This window comes from Ambystoma mexicanum, chromosome 5p (genome assembly GCF_040938575.1).
Source record: "Ambystoma mexicanum isolate Mex_15411 chromosome 5p, UKY_AmexF1_1, whole genome shotgun sequence".
NCBI classification, from domain to species: Eukaryota; Metazoa; Chordata; class Amphibia; order Caudata; family Ambystomatidae; genus Ambystoma; species Ambystoma mexicanum.
The window spans coordinates 205,579,812-205,596,499 of record NC_090930.1 but is presented as its reverse complement, the minus strand read 5'-3'; the positions used below and the strand labels follow the sequence as shown (position 1 = coordinate 205,596,499).

At 44.9% G+C, this 16,688-nt stretch overlaps 1 protein-coding gene across 2 annotated transcripts in view; it reads left to right on the top strand.

Moving 5' to 3' along the window:
• Positions 1-6,309, top strand: part of VSIG1 (V-set and immunoglobulin domain containing 1) — a 239,904-nt gene extending 233,595 nt beyond the window's left edge. For both annotated transcript variants that reach the window (XM_069612633.1, XM_069612632.1), the window contains one exon: positions 1,454-6,309. In XM_069612633.1, coding sequence (XP_069468734.1) covers positions 1,454-1,634 — 181 coding nt within the window. In that variant the 3' untranslated portion in view covers positions 1,635-6,309. The remainder of the gene's footprint in view (positions 1-1,453) is intronic.
• The last annotated feature ends 10,379 nt before the right edge of the window (positions 6,310-16,688 follow it).

Sequence of the window (16,688 nt, the reverse complement as noted above, 5' to 3'; positions counted from 1 at the left end):
TCTGTCAAACTTCCTCAATTGATTGCCAGCAGGATTAAGAGTTAATTCCTGGGTATAGAGGGTTATCGTATGGTCCGAGTCAACACCCAGGAGAGCTTCCAACATGGCATGATCATCTTGATTACCCTCACCAATGTTGAATTTAAGACAGCTATCAAAAAATGCTTCAGGAAACAAATAAGTAGTTAATCGTGGAAAAAGAGGCACCCCTAGGCCAAGTAGGAGCGCTCGGAATGTCCCCCCAAACATTACCATTCAGCATCCATAAGTCCCAATCCCTCATAAAATATATCCAAACGTTTCCATTTTTTTAATTATTTAGTTTTTCCAGAGCTCAGATCTTTTTTTGTAATGCACTGTAAATTCAGATCTCCCGCTAATATTATTTCATCTAAGGGAAAAAGAGATGAGTATTCTACTGAACAGTCGGATACATTTTGCAGAAACTTGATTAAGGAAAAGACCTGGAGGTTCCAGTATACATTAACTGCTATCCAGCTCGAACCAGACTTGGGCCCATTTTTCTCCACTCTAGCCACCAAAATACCCTGTTTTTTCATTTGAGAGCAATTTTGAGGAGCAAAAGACATCATTTCTACAGGCAATTGGCAGTTCACCAGTTGGTCTACCCCCTCCCGAACCAAGTGTCAACTGCTGGTGCATCGGAAAACCATCCACAGCCAGAGGACAAGTTAAACAAGTTTCCTGAAAAAAGGAAATAGGTCAAACTTCTGAAATAACAGGCTTCTTGTAGAGTCTTGCAAAAAGGAGGTATACCCCTGGAGTTCCAGGAAAGTAAGCTAATCTGAAGGCTTACTAAAGCTTCTGTTGAGGAATACCTATTTTAAGAAAGACTAGGGAGATTATCTCCGGGACCATTTCCCACATATTTGTAGAGATGGGAGTGTCTCTGGCTCTACAATGCAGGAGATGACTTGGGTCCTGACTTGAAGTTTTCAATGATTGTGTTTCCTCAATCAGTGGGCAGAATTTGGAGACCAACAGGCCTCTTTGGCCCCCAAAATTGTTTCTTGACTCAATCTTGTTTTAATATCAATTCATCTATATTTGTATTGGGACAATAGGGAAAGGTCACTAGTTCAATATCAGGAGAGGAAAGGTACTTTAAAGATGAAATGAGCATTTCCGATAGAATTATTACAAAATGGTTAAAATGTCAAAATTATGATGAAGATATTTAGTGACAAGATTTATATTGGAGATCATTTTGTTGTCTTTTTTAAGACCTAGAAACCACAATGAAGTATCATGAAAAGAGCAGATTTGGCTTGTACAGTACCACCGACAACATTGTGTTTTTTATATTTTGTCACTATGTAATGCAAAGACAACAAAGTGCTGTGATTAAGTGACGTTGGTGAATACCCTGAAAAGGTAATTTTGAACACATATCGATATAAACAATATCTTTTTTGCTATGTCTAACCTCCAGATCAATGACTCAAGAGAAGGAGGCAGCTGTCCCTGCACAAGCAGCTCCGGCCACGGAGAGCCTTCTTGCAGCCCAACCAGCCCAGGCCAATGAATATTCTGACCACCACGAGGAACACGTTATCTTTGCTACTTCTGAAAATGGAGAAATGGATGGCGAGAACACACCTGCTGTTGCCTGAACGTCGAATCGGCTGCTGTACTTGTAGTCCAATACCTTATACAGTTCACTGTTTTTCTGTAATGTATCGCTCTTGGCCCCCCACAAGGAATCACATTCTGACAACAGCGTGACCCAGCAGTGACAAGTTGGGATTGAAATGATTTTGTAGGAAGCACTATATTCTTTACCTCTCTTGTCTTAAAATATTTGACCGGTTTTCAACAGTTTGACCATAATATAAACATTAAAGATATTGTTACGAATATGTAAGAGGATTGCATGGCTGGCGGCTTGGTCTTAAAGAGGAACTGTTACATATAGAACTGAATTACCTTGAATTGAGAATATTAGTTTACTTTAGTAGATCCCCATTAAACTGAAACACATAAGACTGGAATAAGAAAAAGAGGAAATATAGGGCAAGTAAAGTAGGACCCAAAGGTGTTGGGTGTGAATAGAGCAATTGGTGCAACAACCTGTAAATATTTCATTTTTATCATTTCTTTTTTACTTGGATTGACCTTTGGCATTAATCTTTTTCTCCATAAATAAATAAAATAATAGGTATCAGGGCCTCACTTCTCGTATGCAATTTACCCGTCTGCATTGTTGGAAGTACAAATCCACACACTCAACGTAACCATAGAAGTCCATGTACACGACACTCCCACCTTAGTTGGCACCAGATGCCTAGTTCAACATACAAGCCACCTTGAGGCAACCAAAGGGGGCAAACGGGTTAGGTGGAGGTTGTGGATAGCCATGGTGAAAAAGGGAAACTGGAAAGAGGCTTAGGAAAAAGGCAATGGGTAAGTCAGGCAGAGTAACGGGTAAACACCACCTAGCACACCCTAGTCCCTCACATTCACCTACATATACAATGACTTACTCTTTTTGACTTCGATACTGACATATACTCCTGACTGCAAGGTTCCACTCCCATAATAACATAACAGGATTTAGACTCACCCTGACAAATAACATGACTGAGGCTCAAACTCATTCCAACATTGTACAGTTCTCATGATTTGTGCTCGTACTTTTGTAGCCACTGCTGTAACCTGAAAATAAGGAGGAAATAACAGAGAACACTGTAATTAACGCACTCTTGCCTCCACGCGTGTCCCTTCACACGTGCTTCTGACAACACACAGCACGTGTGCGTTTACTTATGTTAGGCTTCTGGATGCGCGTGTGAGTCCAGATGCAGAAGAAAATGAGAAGAATTGCTTCCGGTTTTGGTTCAGGCAGCCCGCCAATGTCACCTCAACAGCCCTGGCGGACCACATCAATTCCAGGGCATTTTCCTAACGCTCCCCGCTGCACCCCTGGCGACTCAAAGTACCCTGGGCTCTGGCTCTCTAAAGCCGAGTCTCTGTGTGGGCATGGCTCCAAACCTAAGCATCAGTGAAACGACTGGGCTCCCTTTTCACCGCGTGTGGCGGCGTGCCTGCGTGCCCCGGTGCGCACCCTTCTGGGGATTGTAGTTCTCCCCAGGGCACGCCACAGGCAGCAGGGCAGACATCCATCGTTCAGAAGACGATGAATGACAGGACTCTTCTTCCCAACGTAAAATCATGTGATGATTGGGTCATAATGACATCATTTCCCATGGGAACCCACCCCAAAGAATGACTAACACTGTCAACAGGTATAGATAAAAGACAAGTAAAAAGCATTTAGAAGTTATACAAATGTAGTTTGATTGTGTTGTAGTTTTTGGGCTCCACGGTACTCTTCTGAAAAAGCATTGCAATCCCACAGAGCGGTACAGGTTCTGGTGCATCTTTCAATCTCCAGGCTCACAGAGGTGAATTTAACCTATGGAGGGTGGACCAGTTGAATAGAAAAACTCCAGTCAGATTATATGAATATCCACAAGGAAAATGGACATTCAAGCTAAACAGATGGAAGGTATTTTGCATAAGTGTCGATCACTCCTAAGACTAGATTCTATTTTATTAGTTGGTGCCATTAGAATATCGTCCATCCAGAAAAGACTGCCGAACATGGCGTCTGCCCCAGCCATACATGCCTTTCCTGAACGCTGGTGTATGGATGAAGTCTTCTAGAGCAGACAAGTACCTGTGCTTCCGCGTGGTATCCAGAATCAGGGGTGCCTGCTACAAAGGGGAATCTAGAGGTTGGTGTCCCCGCAAGGCTGGTGGGGGTCAGCCTGGCCTGCCACCAACTGCCTGAGCCCTTCATGATGGCAAAGCAGGAGACTATATTCTGTGCGCTGCCACAGTTTACTGAAGACATATATGTCCACTCAGGTTAGTCTATTTGGAGACTAGGATGAAAGTGTTAATATAAGTGTCCGTACATGGGCACAGCTGATCTGTCACTGTTACTTGTGGCTTGGCTTGGCTTGCAAAGATGCACCCCACCTCGTTCTTCAAAGTAAGCTCATTGGTGTTTTCGCCACCTTCTCCCCACTTTCTGTCCTCCAGGAATTCCACTTCTCGCAGGCTGTACCCGAGAGCTCAGTACAAGAACCCGAAGCACTGCTTCATTCAAACAGTAACACCCAATAGCAGGGGTGATGCAAGGTCTGAACAGAGGCGGAGCCAGCATTTTATGACAAGTGGGGACTGACGCTAATGTAGTTGGGCCCACCGCTATGACATGGACATCTGTAAATTCCCACACAGTGCTGCTGAGTGTGCATTTACAGATTTTGGGTGGTCCTTGCCCGCTCAGGCCCTACCCTGTCTACGCTTCTGTACACGATCTGGGGCTACACTAATGTCAGTACTGTCAGGACTCCGGGCTAGCCAGCCTTTTTCGTTGCAGGCCATGAGCTTCTATCCGGGGCTACAACCAAAAGACCTGGAGCTATAGCCCCCTCTGCCCCCCCCCCTCCAGCAACGCCTCTGCCCAAGAGGTTGGACAGTTTGGGTCGCACGTGTGGCCTTCGGAAATGAGCATATGTGTATTCACCTGAATGGAGGCAGGGAACATTCTCCCACAGTGGCTAGACCGTTTCCTTAATTCGCTTTCTTTCAATTATTCAGTAATAGTAACAAAATAAAGATCGGTGGGATTTTATTTTTTAATTCCAAAACTCACATTTGGCTGCTTTAAAGGGCAGGGCGATCTTCGTTTTAACGAATGGCCTTATTCCACAACAGCTGGTCACATCCAACATTCTTGACCCAATCATGTGACCGAGGTGTCCTTTTTGTGGGTGGGAGAAGGCACAGTGAAAGGCAGAACTATTAAAAGTTTGACGCTTTTAGATTTTTATCCGGTAACAATATGTATTTTTTGCTTTTATTTTATGTGGCAGCCATCCTATGTTATGTTTTAGTGTGGCAGTTTGTAGAGTTCTGGAACAGCGATGGCAGAGGTTGTGCCTCTATATCCATATGAGTATTTGGCAACACAATTGTTTTCCATTGTGAAAATCCTGCAGAAAACAAACCAGCAGGGAATACATTAAAAGTGTCTGCGCTAGGAAATTGGGATTTACTTCTTGGTGTGAGACATAGCACACTGAGGGATAATCAGAGCCGACATATCGTTCTGGTCATTCAGAGACGACATATCGTTCTGGTCGTTCAGAGCCAAGGTGAAAGAGTGTCTTACAACTCAGCAATAACCTGCTACCTGCCCTCAGTGGCGGACCAATCTGTAACCCGGTCCAGTTTGTAACCTTTGTCGCAGACCACCCTGTAACCTGGTCCTTCATGCTATTTATTGTATTGTCCTTTGCTGTATTTCGTATGTGCAACCTTCTGTAACCCATGTTGCTCTATAAGTGTAATGCGCCAGTTACCCTAGGGTTTGGCTGCGCTATACAAATAAACAAACTAAACTAAGTCTGGGCTTCTAGCCTTAGAACATAACAATGACATCAAGATGTTACATAGAGATCGAAGCTGAGTTGCACCCACTATGGAGTGTTGTAGTAATTAAGCTTTATAGACATGGGCTGTAGGTCGTGCCAGATGTTATAGGCCTTGAATGAGGAGTTAATGGGCCAATGCAACGAAGACATATAAGGAGGACTGCGTGCTCATAATTCCCACTCGAGAGGGTGGTATCTTCAAAGCTACTAATAGCGTTTCTCTTGAAAGTATTAAGTAGATACAAAATAATTGTTCCTGCAGCCAGATCCCTGTTAACCCCCAAGTTGATTTAGTAGATACATTTGCTTGGGCGGTTGAAAGAAGTTGGCTGTGGATATGCGCCTCACTGCCAGTGGTATTGGAATCTAGTAATCTGAACAATCTGCGGGCTATAGGAACCATTGTACAGACTGTACCCAGTCTCATAGTCCACAGATTGTCCAATGAGAAAGCTAAGCAAACATTACGAATTATATGGTAGCTGATATTCTCACCCAATGTTACAGTCCCTAAAATATCCAGCATAAAAAGATAAAAGGGATGAGGCAGGCTTGCTAAACTTGTGTCATGCACTTAAGAGCCATGTAAGAGGCACGTGATTAATACACTAGAAAAATCCAGCCTTATTTACAGGATATCCTGAATCCATATGTTTAAGAAAAATGTTCCTTTTCTGACTTTCAATAGTCATTATCTACATATGTTTTGTCATTCTGAAATCTCGAATGGATTTTAGTTTTCGATGGACCAAGAAGCACGTGTTTTGCTTTGCTACTGCCCATTAAAAAAACACCTATAAAAATAAATAAATACAAATTTAAAAGTAAAAATAAAAAATAACACCTCCTACCCCACTGCTTGACCTCCATTCTACAGGGCAAGTCAGAAAATTGAGCTCGTTTTTTCATGTGTATGTTAAGCATCAATTCCTTTGTTTTATATTATTCTTAAATTAAAATGTTCTTTCAATCTTTATTCATGACCTGCGGAAGTGATTTTTGCAATCATCGCTTATGTTCGTACTGACAGTCGCTAAGCTTCATCCACCTGTGCTCTTTAGTTCACCCCGCGCAATCAACGCCAGCACGGAAACCACCTGTCCTGGTCATTATGCCTGAGTATTTGACAAGTGCTTTGTTTAATAAAAAGACATCTCCAGGAAACGCGCGTCAGAGATTTGTTTTATCCATAACACAGTGCAGGGGAGCAAAGGCGTGACCCACCTGCTTTCTGTTTATATTGGACTGATTACACTGAAAGCACTGATAAAGAGGACTGGGGAGGCCACTCTGAAGCACAGCATGCTGCTGGCTGTCACATGTCACAGGGGAATGAAGCATGGCTACAAACAAACTGGTGAAATGTGGAATAAACTCAAGACAGAATGCACATAATGTGCCATTAATAGTGTAGAAAAAGGAAAACTCAAAAGGCAGGTTTTTTAGGGAAATAGTTTTATTTTTAGTTGTAAAGTACTATTGATCAGTCTTTTACTGGGGGCAGTGGAAGGAGAAAGTATCTTATGTTTGTTGTTTAGATGTCCACATCTAATTTGTTTGAACTTAATTCTGATTTTTGATGTTTCAATGTTATGCTATTTTTGATGTAATGTGTGTATATTTTCACTGAAAACCAGACTGAACCATTTCTGATGCCTTTATCAACGGTGAAGAAGTAAGGCAGTACAACTAAGAAACCAGCTGCACACACACCCTTGAGTTTCCTCTTCCATGGCATCTAACAAAAGTGTGAATGTGAACGTCATCAGGCCCCAGCTGATCAATTAAATGAAGGAACATTGATTAGTCCATTACCACTGTGTCCCTCTATATCGCCTCATTCCACCCCATGTTAAGGCAAATCGACGCTTGGAAATAGAGCAGCACCACTTGACCTTCAAAACTGAATTCAACTCAACTGGGCCCTCCACATGAGCTGGGTTCGCTTCAGGGCTCAAGTGTAGGGTACACGCAAGTGGACGGAGACCCCCACTTTTTTCAGAGGGTCCCTTGATATGCTAATTTCTGGTGACTCTGCATTCAATTGGTATGTTGAAGAGTCTCCCCACTTGACACTTGAAGCCATTTATTTGACCTTTTCTCGGTCTAAAATGTGGGGGAGATCCCCCACAACCATCTCTCCCTCTCCCCCACTTCCCCTCAACATAATCTATACCCTTACCCACCCCCATAACATTTGACAAAGAAATTCGATCAAACGTTTTAGGTGAAATGTTTTTAGGTCAATTATGCTAATAACTAGAAAAATGATTTCCTTTACCTACACCAGATCTGGAGACGCTTCCTGTGCTTCATACTACGAATGAGTATACATATATCACACACACATAGAGACAAATAATATCTGATGCATTAAATATTCTTTTCAAAAAGGTAGCAGGCGCCCCTCTTGCCCCTCTCTTCCTCCTTTGTGAAAAGTACAGTGAGCTAAAAGCGATGGCTGTGGACTCCCAAAATGGGAAAAAACCACAGAACAGGTTATCATGCCATGTTCTTTCTAGAGAGGGGTGCCTGCTACCCGTTTGTATTTTTGCAAGGGACGTGGGGTTGGTCTCCCTAAGATACCTGGGGGAACTCAGACGTGGACCTCCTGCTCACTGTGCTCAGAGAGGCACAGTTCCACCTCACTGATGAGGCCCAACACGGCTGAAACAGGTGTATGGGGTTGCTGTTGGTACTCTTGTTCAAAGGAGGTTTGCTTAGCATTTCGGTGCTGGACTGCACTTGTGAGTGGGACAAAGACTGATATGCAAATGGATATACCTCCTTTGTGAAAAGTACAGTGAGCTAAAAACGATGGTTGCAGACTCTCAAAAGTGGCAAAAAAAATACAGAACAGGTTATCATGCCATGTTCTTTCTAGAGAGGGGTGCCTACTACCTTTTTTGTATTAAACATTCTTTATTCATCTTCTTCTTTGACATAGGAGAGGTGGCTGTGTTGCCAATGCATTTCACACCCATGTGGTCTTCATCAGGGAAATGCTCAGCCCCTTCTTAATCTCTGCAGAAAATGCCTTCCTTCTCCCGTTCCATGGTGGCCATTTTATTTGTTTACTTTTTATTTACTTTTTTCAATGGCCATCATGGAAAGGGAGAATGGACTTCGTTTTTGCTTCCGTGGTGGCCATTTATTTTCTTTTTTCAGTTGCGAAATGCCCGAGCTTTTCGCAAATTAAAAATATTGCTTCCCAGGCAGGGAAGCTCTATTGAGGATAGAGCCAGAAAGGCCTTTATCCAACGCCTTTCTCATAAATATGTCTGATGTTGAAAATATTGCAATTTCGTGTCCACCTCTCAGTTCCCTTGTCTCTCGTGAGAATAAGATGTCCTGCTAATTTCCAAAAATGGGTCCCGAGCCTGCTTGGCCTAGAGACCCAAGCTACTCCTCACTGATGAGGCCCAACAAGGTCGAAACATGTCTGGGGACGCTTGTGGTCTCGTGCAGAAGGGATGTAACTGAGCAGTTTGGGCTGGACTGCCAATTATGGGGTGGGACCAAGCCTGATTAGCATATGGTCTTTCCCCTTCTGTAATGAATTGGCAGGCTGTAGAACGATGGTCTGGAGGGCTGCCCAGAGTGGTTGGGATTAATTCCAAACCTTCCAGCCATCCTGCCTTTTGCTTTGCAATTCCAAAAATGGGCATCCAAAAACAGCACATCCTCTGCGCTATTTTTAGATGACCCATTTGTTGAAGACCTCACCCCAAAATTGCATTTTTAAAGAAATAGTCACCTTCCCATGTAAAAAGAAGAGAGAGAGGGAGCGATGGCCTAGATGGGGTGTGATGGGCTAGAAAGCAGGGTTCTATGTGATTTCATCGACAGACTTTTCATCGCGGGATTTTTTGCCGCGGATTTTGTTTAAAAAAAAAACATCGGTTTAATTATTTTAATATTCCCCTAGACACACACCAAATTTATTTAATTTTTAACCCCAAAAAAAAAAATCGATGTTTTTTTTTTAAAAAAAAAAATCGCTGCAAAAAACCCTGCGATGAAAAGCCAGTCGATGAAATGACGGTATACCGAAAACAGAGGGGGGAGAAGTGAAGCAGCTTGGGGAGCAGTTGGCAAGAGAGCAAAGAGGGGAGCGGTGGGCCAGAGGTGGAGCGGCAAGCCAGAAAGCAGAGAAGGAGCAGCAGGCCAGAAAGCAGAGAGGGAGCGGCAGGCCAGAAAGCAGAGAAGGAGCAGCAGGCCAGAAAGCAGAGAGGGAGCGGCAGGCCAGAAAGCAGAGAAGGAGCAGCAGGCCAGAAAGCAGAGAGGGAGCGGCAGGCCAGAAAGCAGAGAAGGAGCAGCAGGCCAGAAAGCAGAGAAGGAGCAGCAGGCCAGAAAGCAGAGGTGGAGCGGCAAGCCAGAAAGCGGAGAGGGAGCAGCAGGCCAGAAAGAAGAGAGGGAGCGGCAGGCCAGAAAGCAGAGAGGGAGCGGCAGGCCAGAAAGCAGAGAAGGAGCAGCAGGCCAGAAAGCAGAGGTGGAGCGGCAAGCCAGAAAGCGGAGAGGGAGCAGCAGGCCAGAAAGCAGAGAGGGAGCGGCAGGCTAGAAAGCAGAGAAGGAGCAGCAGGCCAGAAAGCAGAGGTGGAGCGGCAAGCCAGAAAGCGGAGAGGGAGCAGCAGGCCAGAAAGCAGAGAGGGAGCAGTTGACCAGAAAGAGGCAGCAAGCTGCAGATTGGGAGAAAGGATGAGGGGTAGAGTGCTATACAATCGGGGAAAGGATGCAATATGCAGAAGAAGAAAGACAGAAAGAGAGAAAGACTGTAGAATGCACGAGGAACTGGGGAGCGTGAGGTGCCAGTAGGGACCATGGTTTGGAGTATGGCAGGGAGTGTTAGTTGTGACTTGGCAGTTGGGCAGAGCAAGTGAGAATGTGCATGACGGTCAAATTGAGAGGTTTGGGAGTGTATGTTGTGATGGGGAATTGGTGTGTGTGAGGATTGTTGGTGAGTGGGGATTGTGGGTCCCTGGGGATTGGAGAACGTAGAAGGGGAATATTTCCATCATTACACCTGATAATGATCATAATATTAAACAGGAATGTGCATTAAACTAACAGAGTAGAGCAGAAAACACTGTTCTGTAAAGCCACAGACATTTGGGATGCTTCATATTAAACTGACACAAAATGTAAAAACAATGACAGCCTGGCTCTTTCGTAGCTTCGCACACGGCCTCATTCTTGCAACCTGCCATTTTTACTCCCTCCAGCCAATGAAAACATTCCCACAAAAATTCCTCAACAAATACAATTGTGTGCTGCAAAACTTGCTTTTTTATGCTGCATAATTGTCAATTTCATGCTGCAATATCCTGGGGGGCGGAGGGGTGGAAGGGGCATCTGATTACCAGTTAAACATGATAGAGGGGATGCTACAGCTTCAATTTGGCTGGTCCGGCCTCTGCCCAATATGTCCCCCAGAGGAGGGGCGAGGGTGGATTCCAACGTGTCACTGTCACACAGGAGAAGCAGTAAACCCTTCAGGCTACTGATTATAATGGCTCAAGGTACCATAATGCATTGCCCGGAGTCAAACCAGCTCCTGAAACAGAGCTGACAACCTGTAACAGAGTCAGGAGCTCTACGAAAAGCTCCACAGAATTCAGAAAACCAGCAGAAGAAACAATGACCTCTTACCAGAACGAGAAGAGACTATGAGAGATCTGAACAGTGGTGTGCAGAGCACGGACGGTCAAGTCTGTGGAAAGCCGCCTTGTTGAAAGCTTCCTGCGAAATAAAATAATCCAAGATGGTGCCTGGCACCATGTACACTTTTCAAGCCTTGTAGTTGGGAGATGTCAGTTAGACTATCTGGTAATTAACACATGTTTGGCTAGGCATAATAGCAAATTAATAGGTGTAATTAAAGGCCCCCCAAGAGAATAGCCAATTAATAGGTGTAATTAAAGGCCCTCAAGAGAATAGCCGATTAATAGGTGTAATTAAAGGCCCTCAAGAGAATAGCCAATTAAACAGAGAATTCAAAAAGGCATGTAAAATAACCAATCAGAGGAAAAGTTAGTCAACAGTCCACAAACCAGGGTTTATAAAATAGGTTGCGAAAATAGTAGTCTGAGTGCAAGCACGTGCTCTTGATAATAGGGGCGGGGGAGGCCTTGCGGATGTGACCCCCGCATAGGCAGCTAATAAGTAAGGAGGTTGTCAGACCTAAGACCTGCGCCGCTCCAATAGGGGATATATTTGTTCCCTAGGTCAGAGCTGCTGATCTGCAGGGTTGTTAGTGCTCAAGCAACCACTACAATGCAAGACAAAGCAAAATAATACAAACCCCAGTGCAGGCACTCTCAAGTGGCCAAAATCACGCCCTTAAACAGGTACTATATTAATCATGGTTTAATCACCATCATAGGATCATTAGGCGTCATCTGCTTGCAGTTCCAGTTAAAGGGGTCATTATCAAGAGTTTAATCTCAAGTGGGCTGGACTATTATAACGAGTCCATGACATTTCCATCCAGTTTTTGCTCTGGGGCGAGTTAAGTCCTGTTACCCCTGCTCCCTAAAACTCTCCTCTTGTGTGGGGCACAACCCCATGCCACCGAAAGCCCACTCTTTTCTGCTGGAGTACATGGCCCCCTCTTCACTGCCCCTCCGAGTACTCCCCCTGTAGGAAACCCTGACTCCCCGCATCATAGCCACACGCGCCTTACCACTTGCTACTCCACCGGCCACCGCCAAACTCTTCTTACTTGTCCCTGTCCATGAGAGAAAAACGAATGCACCAATCCCGAAAGGCCGCAGTGCGAACAATGTGGCCTGTGGGGAATTTGCCCACGGGGAAAATGGGGAACCGGCAGATTACTGCACAGCATATTTGGTCAAAGTAGAATCTTGCTGCATATATATGTGGGGTGTGGGTTTAGGGAAATAATTCATTAAGGGGATTTCAGGGGGGACTGCGGGGTCTCCCCCAGCTTATATACATGCATCAAAAGGAACCTGTCAACAAAAAGAATTAGGTGAATTCTCCTTCGACCAAATGTATTCGAACAAATCACCCTAAACCGGAGACTGTGCAGTTCAATGAAAATCACAGTTCCTCAGGTTGCCTTTATGCCTGACACTAAACTCCACCGTGTAGAGAACACGGCAGCCAGGACACTTATGAGATTACGGCGCAGGGATCCTATTCAGTCTGAACCGCGCTCTTTGCACTGGTTCCCTGCTGATAAAAGGAAACAATGTAAGGTTCCCTGCCTTGTATTCAAAACCCTCCAGACTCAGTGTCACAAATTTCTAGCTTCTAAATGTATTGCTCTCAGCCTTCCAGACCACAGAGACCTCAATCTGCAGCGTGCCTGATCACGCGGTTATTCCGTTTCTTGGGGGTTGGCAGGCATGCTTCTTCGGTCCCAGCTACTTCATTGTGGAGCCCATTGCCCCCTGGGATTCGGTGCACCCCTGTCCTTCTCTCGGTCTGGGAAGCTGTTCAAACCCGGCTTTTCCCAGACGGATTTCTCCTCCCTCACACCCTGTAATACCCTCTCTAGGTTTCTAAGCAATTACTCTTACTAAATAGTTACCTCAGGGTGCCTTGAAGTGAGTTTCTCTACATGCTCTGCCTTATCTATATCATCAACATGGATAAAATGAGCTAAGTCAAACAGAACCTGCCAGAAGAAGCATTGCTCAGTTGCACTGCAGCACCCTGTGCTATGGAAAGTGTCTTGAGAGGGGAACTCAGCCTTCAAAAGCTTTAGTTACTTTCCCACTTTTTGTTTGCTTTTTTGTTTATTGTTGTTTTTAGTTCGCTTCAATTACTCTTTATAAAATTTACAAAAATAAACATTTTTTCCAACACAAATCAAACAAGCAAAGCAAAAAAAAACAAAATTACAATCTTCATCATATCATAGTATACAAACATAGATTACTATATAACTTCACAGAAGTTAACATTTAAAAAAAATACAGACTTTTTTCTCTCCTGTGAAAGAGCATCTGTGTAAGTGGTACTGCCCGAGGAAAGGACATTTGTGCTCATGAAATATAGCATCAAAAATATGGGTTAGCAACAAGGATTGTTGTGAAAACTTTAATTTGACGAAAACAATATTTGCCGTTCCTTTGAATATGTGTGAGCTTTGGAAGACTGAGTGTTAAAGAGGGGGCACTGCTTTGTATATCTTCAGCAAAGGAGCCACATATGAGCAGACTGCCCCAAGTCAAAAGCACAGGGACCTTTCGATGGAAGGGGCTATAGCAGGGTTGGGAAGTGTCCTTGTTCTCGCCATGCATTGCATTGTCCTTGTTCCCGCATGCATTGCACTGTCCTTGTTCTCGCCATGCATTGCATTGTCCTTGTTCTCGCCATGTATTGCATTGTCCATGTTCTCGCCATACATTGCATTGTCCATGTTCTCGCCATACATTGCATTGTCCATGTTCCTGCCATGCATTGCATTGTCCTTGTTCTCGCCATGCATTGCATTGTCCTTGTTCTCGCCATGCATTGCATTGTCCTTGTTCTCGCCATGTATTGCATTGTCCATGTTCTCGCCATGCATTGCATTGTCCTTGTTCCTGCCATGCATTGCATTGTCCTTGTTCTCGCCATGCATTGCATTGTCCTTGTTCCCGCCATGCATTTCATTGTCCTTGTTCTCGCCATGCATTGCATTGTCCTTGTTCTGGCCATGCATTGCATTGTCCTTGTTCCCGCCATGCATTGCATTGTCCTTGTTCCTGCATGCATTGCATTGTCCTTGTTCCTGCATGCATTGCATTGTCCTTGTTCCCGCCATGCATTGCATTGTCCTTGTTCTCGCCATGCATTGCATTGGTTTCCTTATTTCTATGTGCTTTACCTTTGAGCGGGATGGTTACCCATCCTAGCAATTGCCTTAGCTCTGTATGAGATTTGATTTCCAATTCACAATTAACTAATCGAAATCCAAACACTGGTAGTGTTGAGGGAGTAGAACCATACACTACCAAAGTGGTGGCTGACGGGAACTAGGATCCATAACTTTCATTAGCACCCTGGCAGGTACCATCAACCAATAAGAATGCTCGGAACGCGGGCTGAATTCACTGAGGAAAACACGCATTTCAAGGACTTTGTTGCGTTAAATCTGCACAACTTAACTGCACCTTAACTAAGGTTTTCTCAGTGAATGTTGTAGGTGATCCGCGCCGTGCGGAGCCAGAGGCGTTGTGTTAAATAGCCATTGTCATTTAGTTTCACAAATAGTTAATGCACATGGAATCCTGACGTGATGTGTGAAACGTCATTTCTTATTACCACAGGCACAATAAATTACGTTGAAAAATGTGGCGCAGAGGCAAGTGTGAGGAGCGATCAGCAGTGTCAGCTACTTGACACCAGGAATGAAGCCAACTAAATAAATAATTAATAATTCTTTTTTTATGTAAATCACAGATTCTAGTCACTAAATCGATGCCATAACGAGTCAGATGATCCACAACAAGTCACCAGCAACAGTAATGTCCATATACATTTTTATATATTAATAATGTTGCTGAGAAATGTGCAATGTACATTTCGATAGCTGCCGGCAAGGAACATTGAGTTGAAAGAAGCGTTGGCTTGTGAGAGGTGCGGTCAGCATCAATGGTTGTGCGTCGCCATTGGAAGACACCAGAGATTGAGTCTAATGACTTCTGTAATTTGACTAGAAAATGAGCGGCATGGTCAATAGACCTTATCTCAGCAGGGAGGGAAAATCATCCCCGAAATCAATCTGCAGGTGAAATAACCCATAACAGCCTTCCGGAAACAATCACATGAGAAAAGAGGACCCAGAGAGCGGGAGCTCTATCCCGAGGCAGCCATCCTGGCTGCTTGCAACCCCCCTTTTACAGGGTTATCTTTACGTGTTTCTAGCTCACCTGGAAGAGTACCCAGTTTAAATTTCAAGTTGGCAAGGAAAGATTCTAAAAGTAAGCTTTTAATTAACAACTGAGTTCCTTGATGTCTCAGCGTGTCCTGCTAGGACCCTCTCACCAGTCCTTTCATCATGAACGAAATGCGAAAGGGACTGCAACAATTGCTGAGGGAAATGTGGCACACTCAGAAAAGCATCACGAGAAACCAAAGTGAGGGAAGTGGAAAGAGGGTGAAGATCTGCTACGGTAACATCATACATCCTAAGGAGCTGTACGGACAGGACTTTAAGTGGGCCAGAGCTAGCCAGGGCTGAGTCCAGGCAGTCTCCACAAAGTGGCTCTGCCGAGGCCCCCTTTAGCCCTATGCTGCGCTCTGAGCCAAAAGATGTTGTTCTTGTGCGTGCTTAAGCATGCATGGATTGTCAGCCTGCAGAGAGTGGAACGCAGTGCTTGTGGTGTTGCTCTTTTAAGAGTGTGTGTCATGGCATAGTCATGATTGGTTGTTAATGAAAGGAGCCTCAGCCGGCACGTGCCCAGAACAGAGACAGATGCCTTGAGTGGCAAACTTGTGTTGTGACACAACATTGCTGATGAAGGGGTCCATGTACCACATTGTGTGTGGTATCTTAGTGCCTCTGTTGGTTTACATCTGCTATGAGAGCTGTGGGTCTGTGAGTGGAGCTTGGAGTGTTGGTGTGAGGCATGGACGGTGGTGAGTGAGAGGGTTCCAGGATTGACCGTTGGGGACTGGCAGGGAGAGAGCTAAGGGTAGAGGCAGCATACTATTGATCTCCTTTTCGTTTTGCTCTGCGATCGGAACTCCAGGAGAGTGCCTGCTGCCCCCGTTCGTCTTCCCGGGCCCGAGCAGTGGTGCAGGGTGTCTGCTCTGCGGTGGGAACAGAGAGATGCTGGAGGCCCCCTGGTGCTCCCGGCCACGAGCGGTGAGTGCCAGCAATTGACAATTGAAGTCGCACGGCTGTCTGCGCTCCTCCCTTGGTAGCCCCGGGTTGCAGGCAGTGACTGATTCTTTGCTCCATGATTGGAGCTTAGTCTGTGGAAGAAAAATAATACATTCAATGATGTTGCACGACTGTCCGCGATCATTCTTCTGGGCCTGCCTGCACTCTGCCGGGCGTGTTGAAATAGGGGCAAGACCATGCACTGCAGTGTGGAAAAGAGAAAGGTGACTCACACTGGGTTCCCTGCAGGTAGCTGCATTAAAAGGACTGCGAGGTTGCATGGAAAAAATTGGAAAGGTGCGTTTGCGTTTATTCCAGGACAGTGTCTGAGGTTACAGAAAAACGGATTTTGGAAGGGTACTTTTGCATTTAGTCCACAC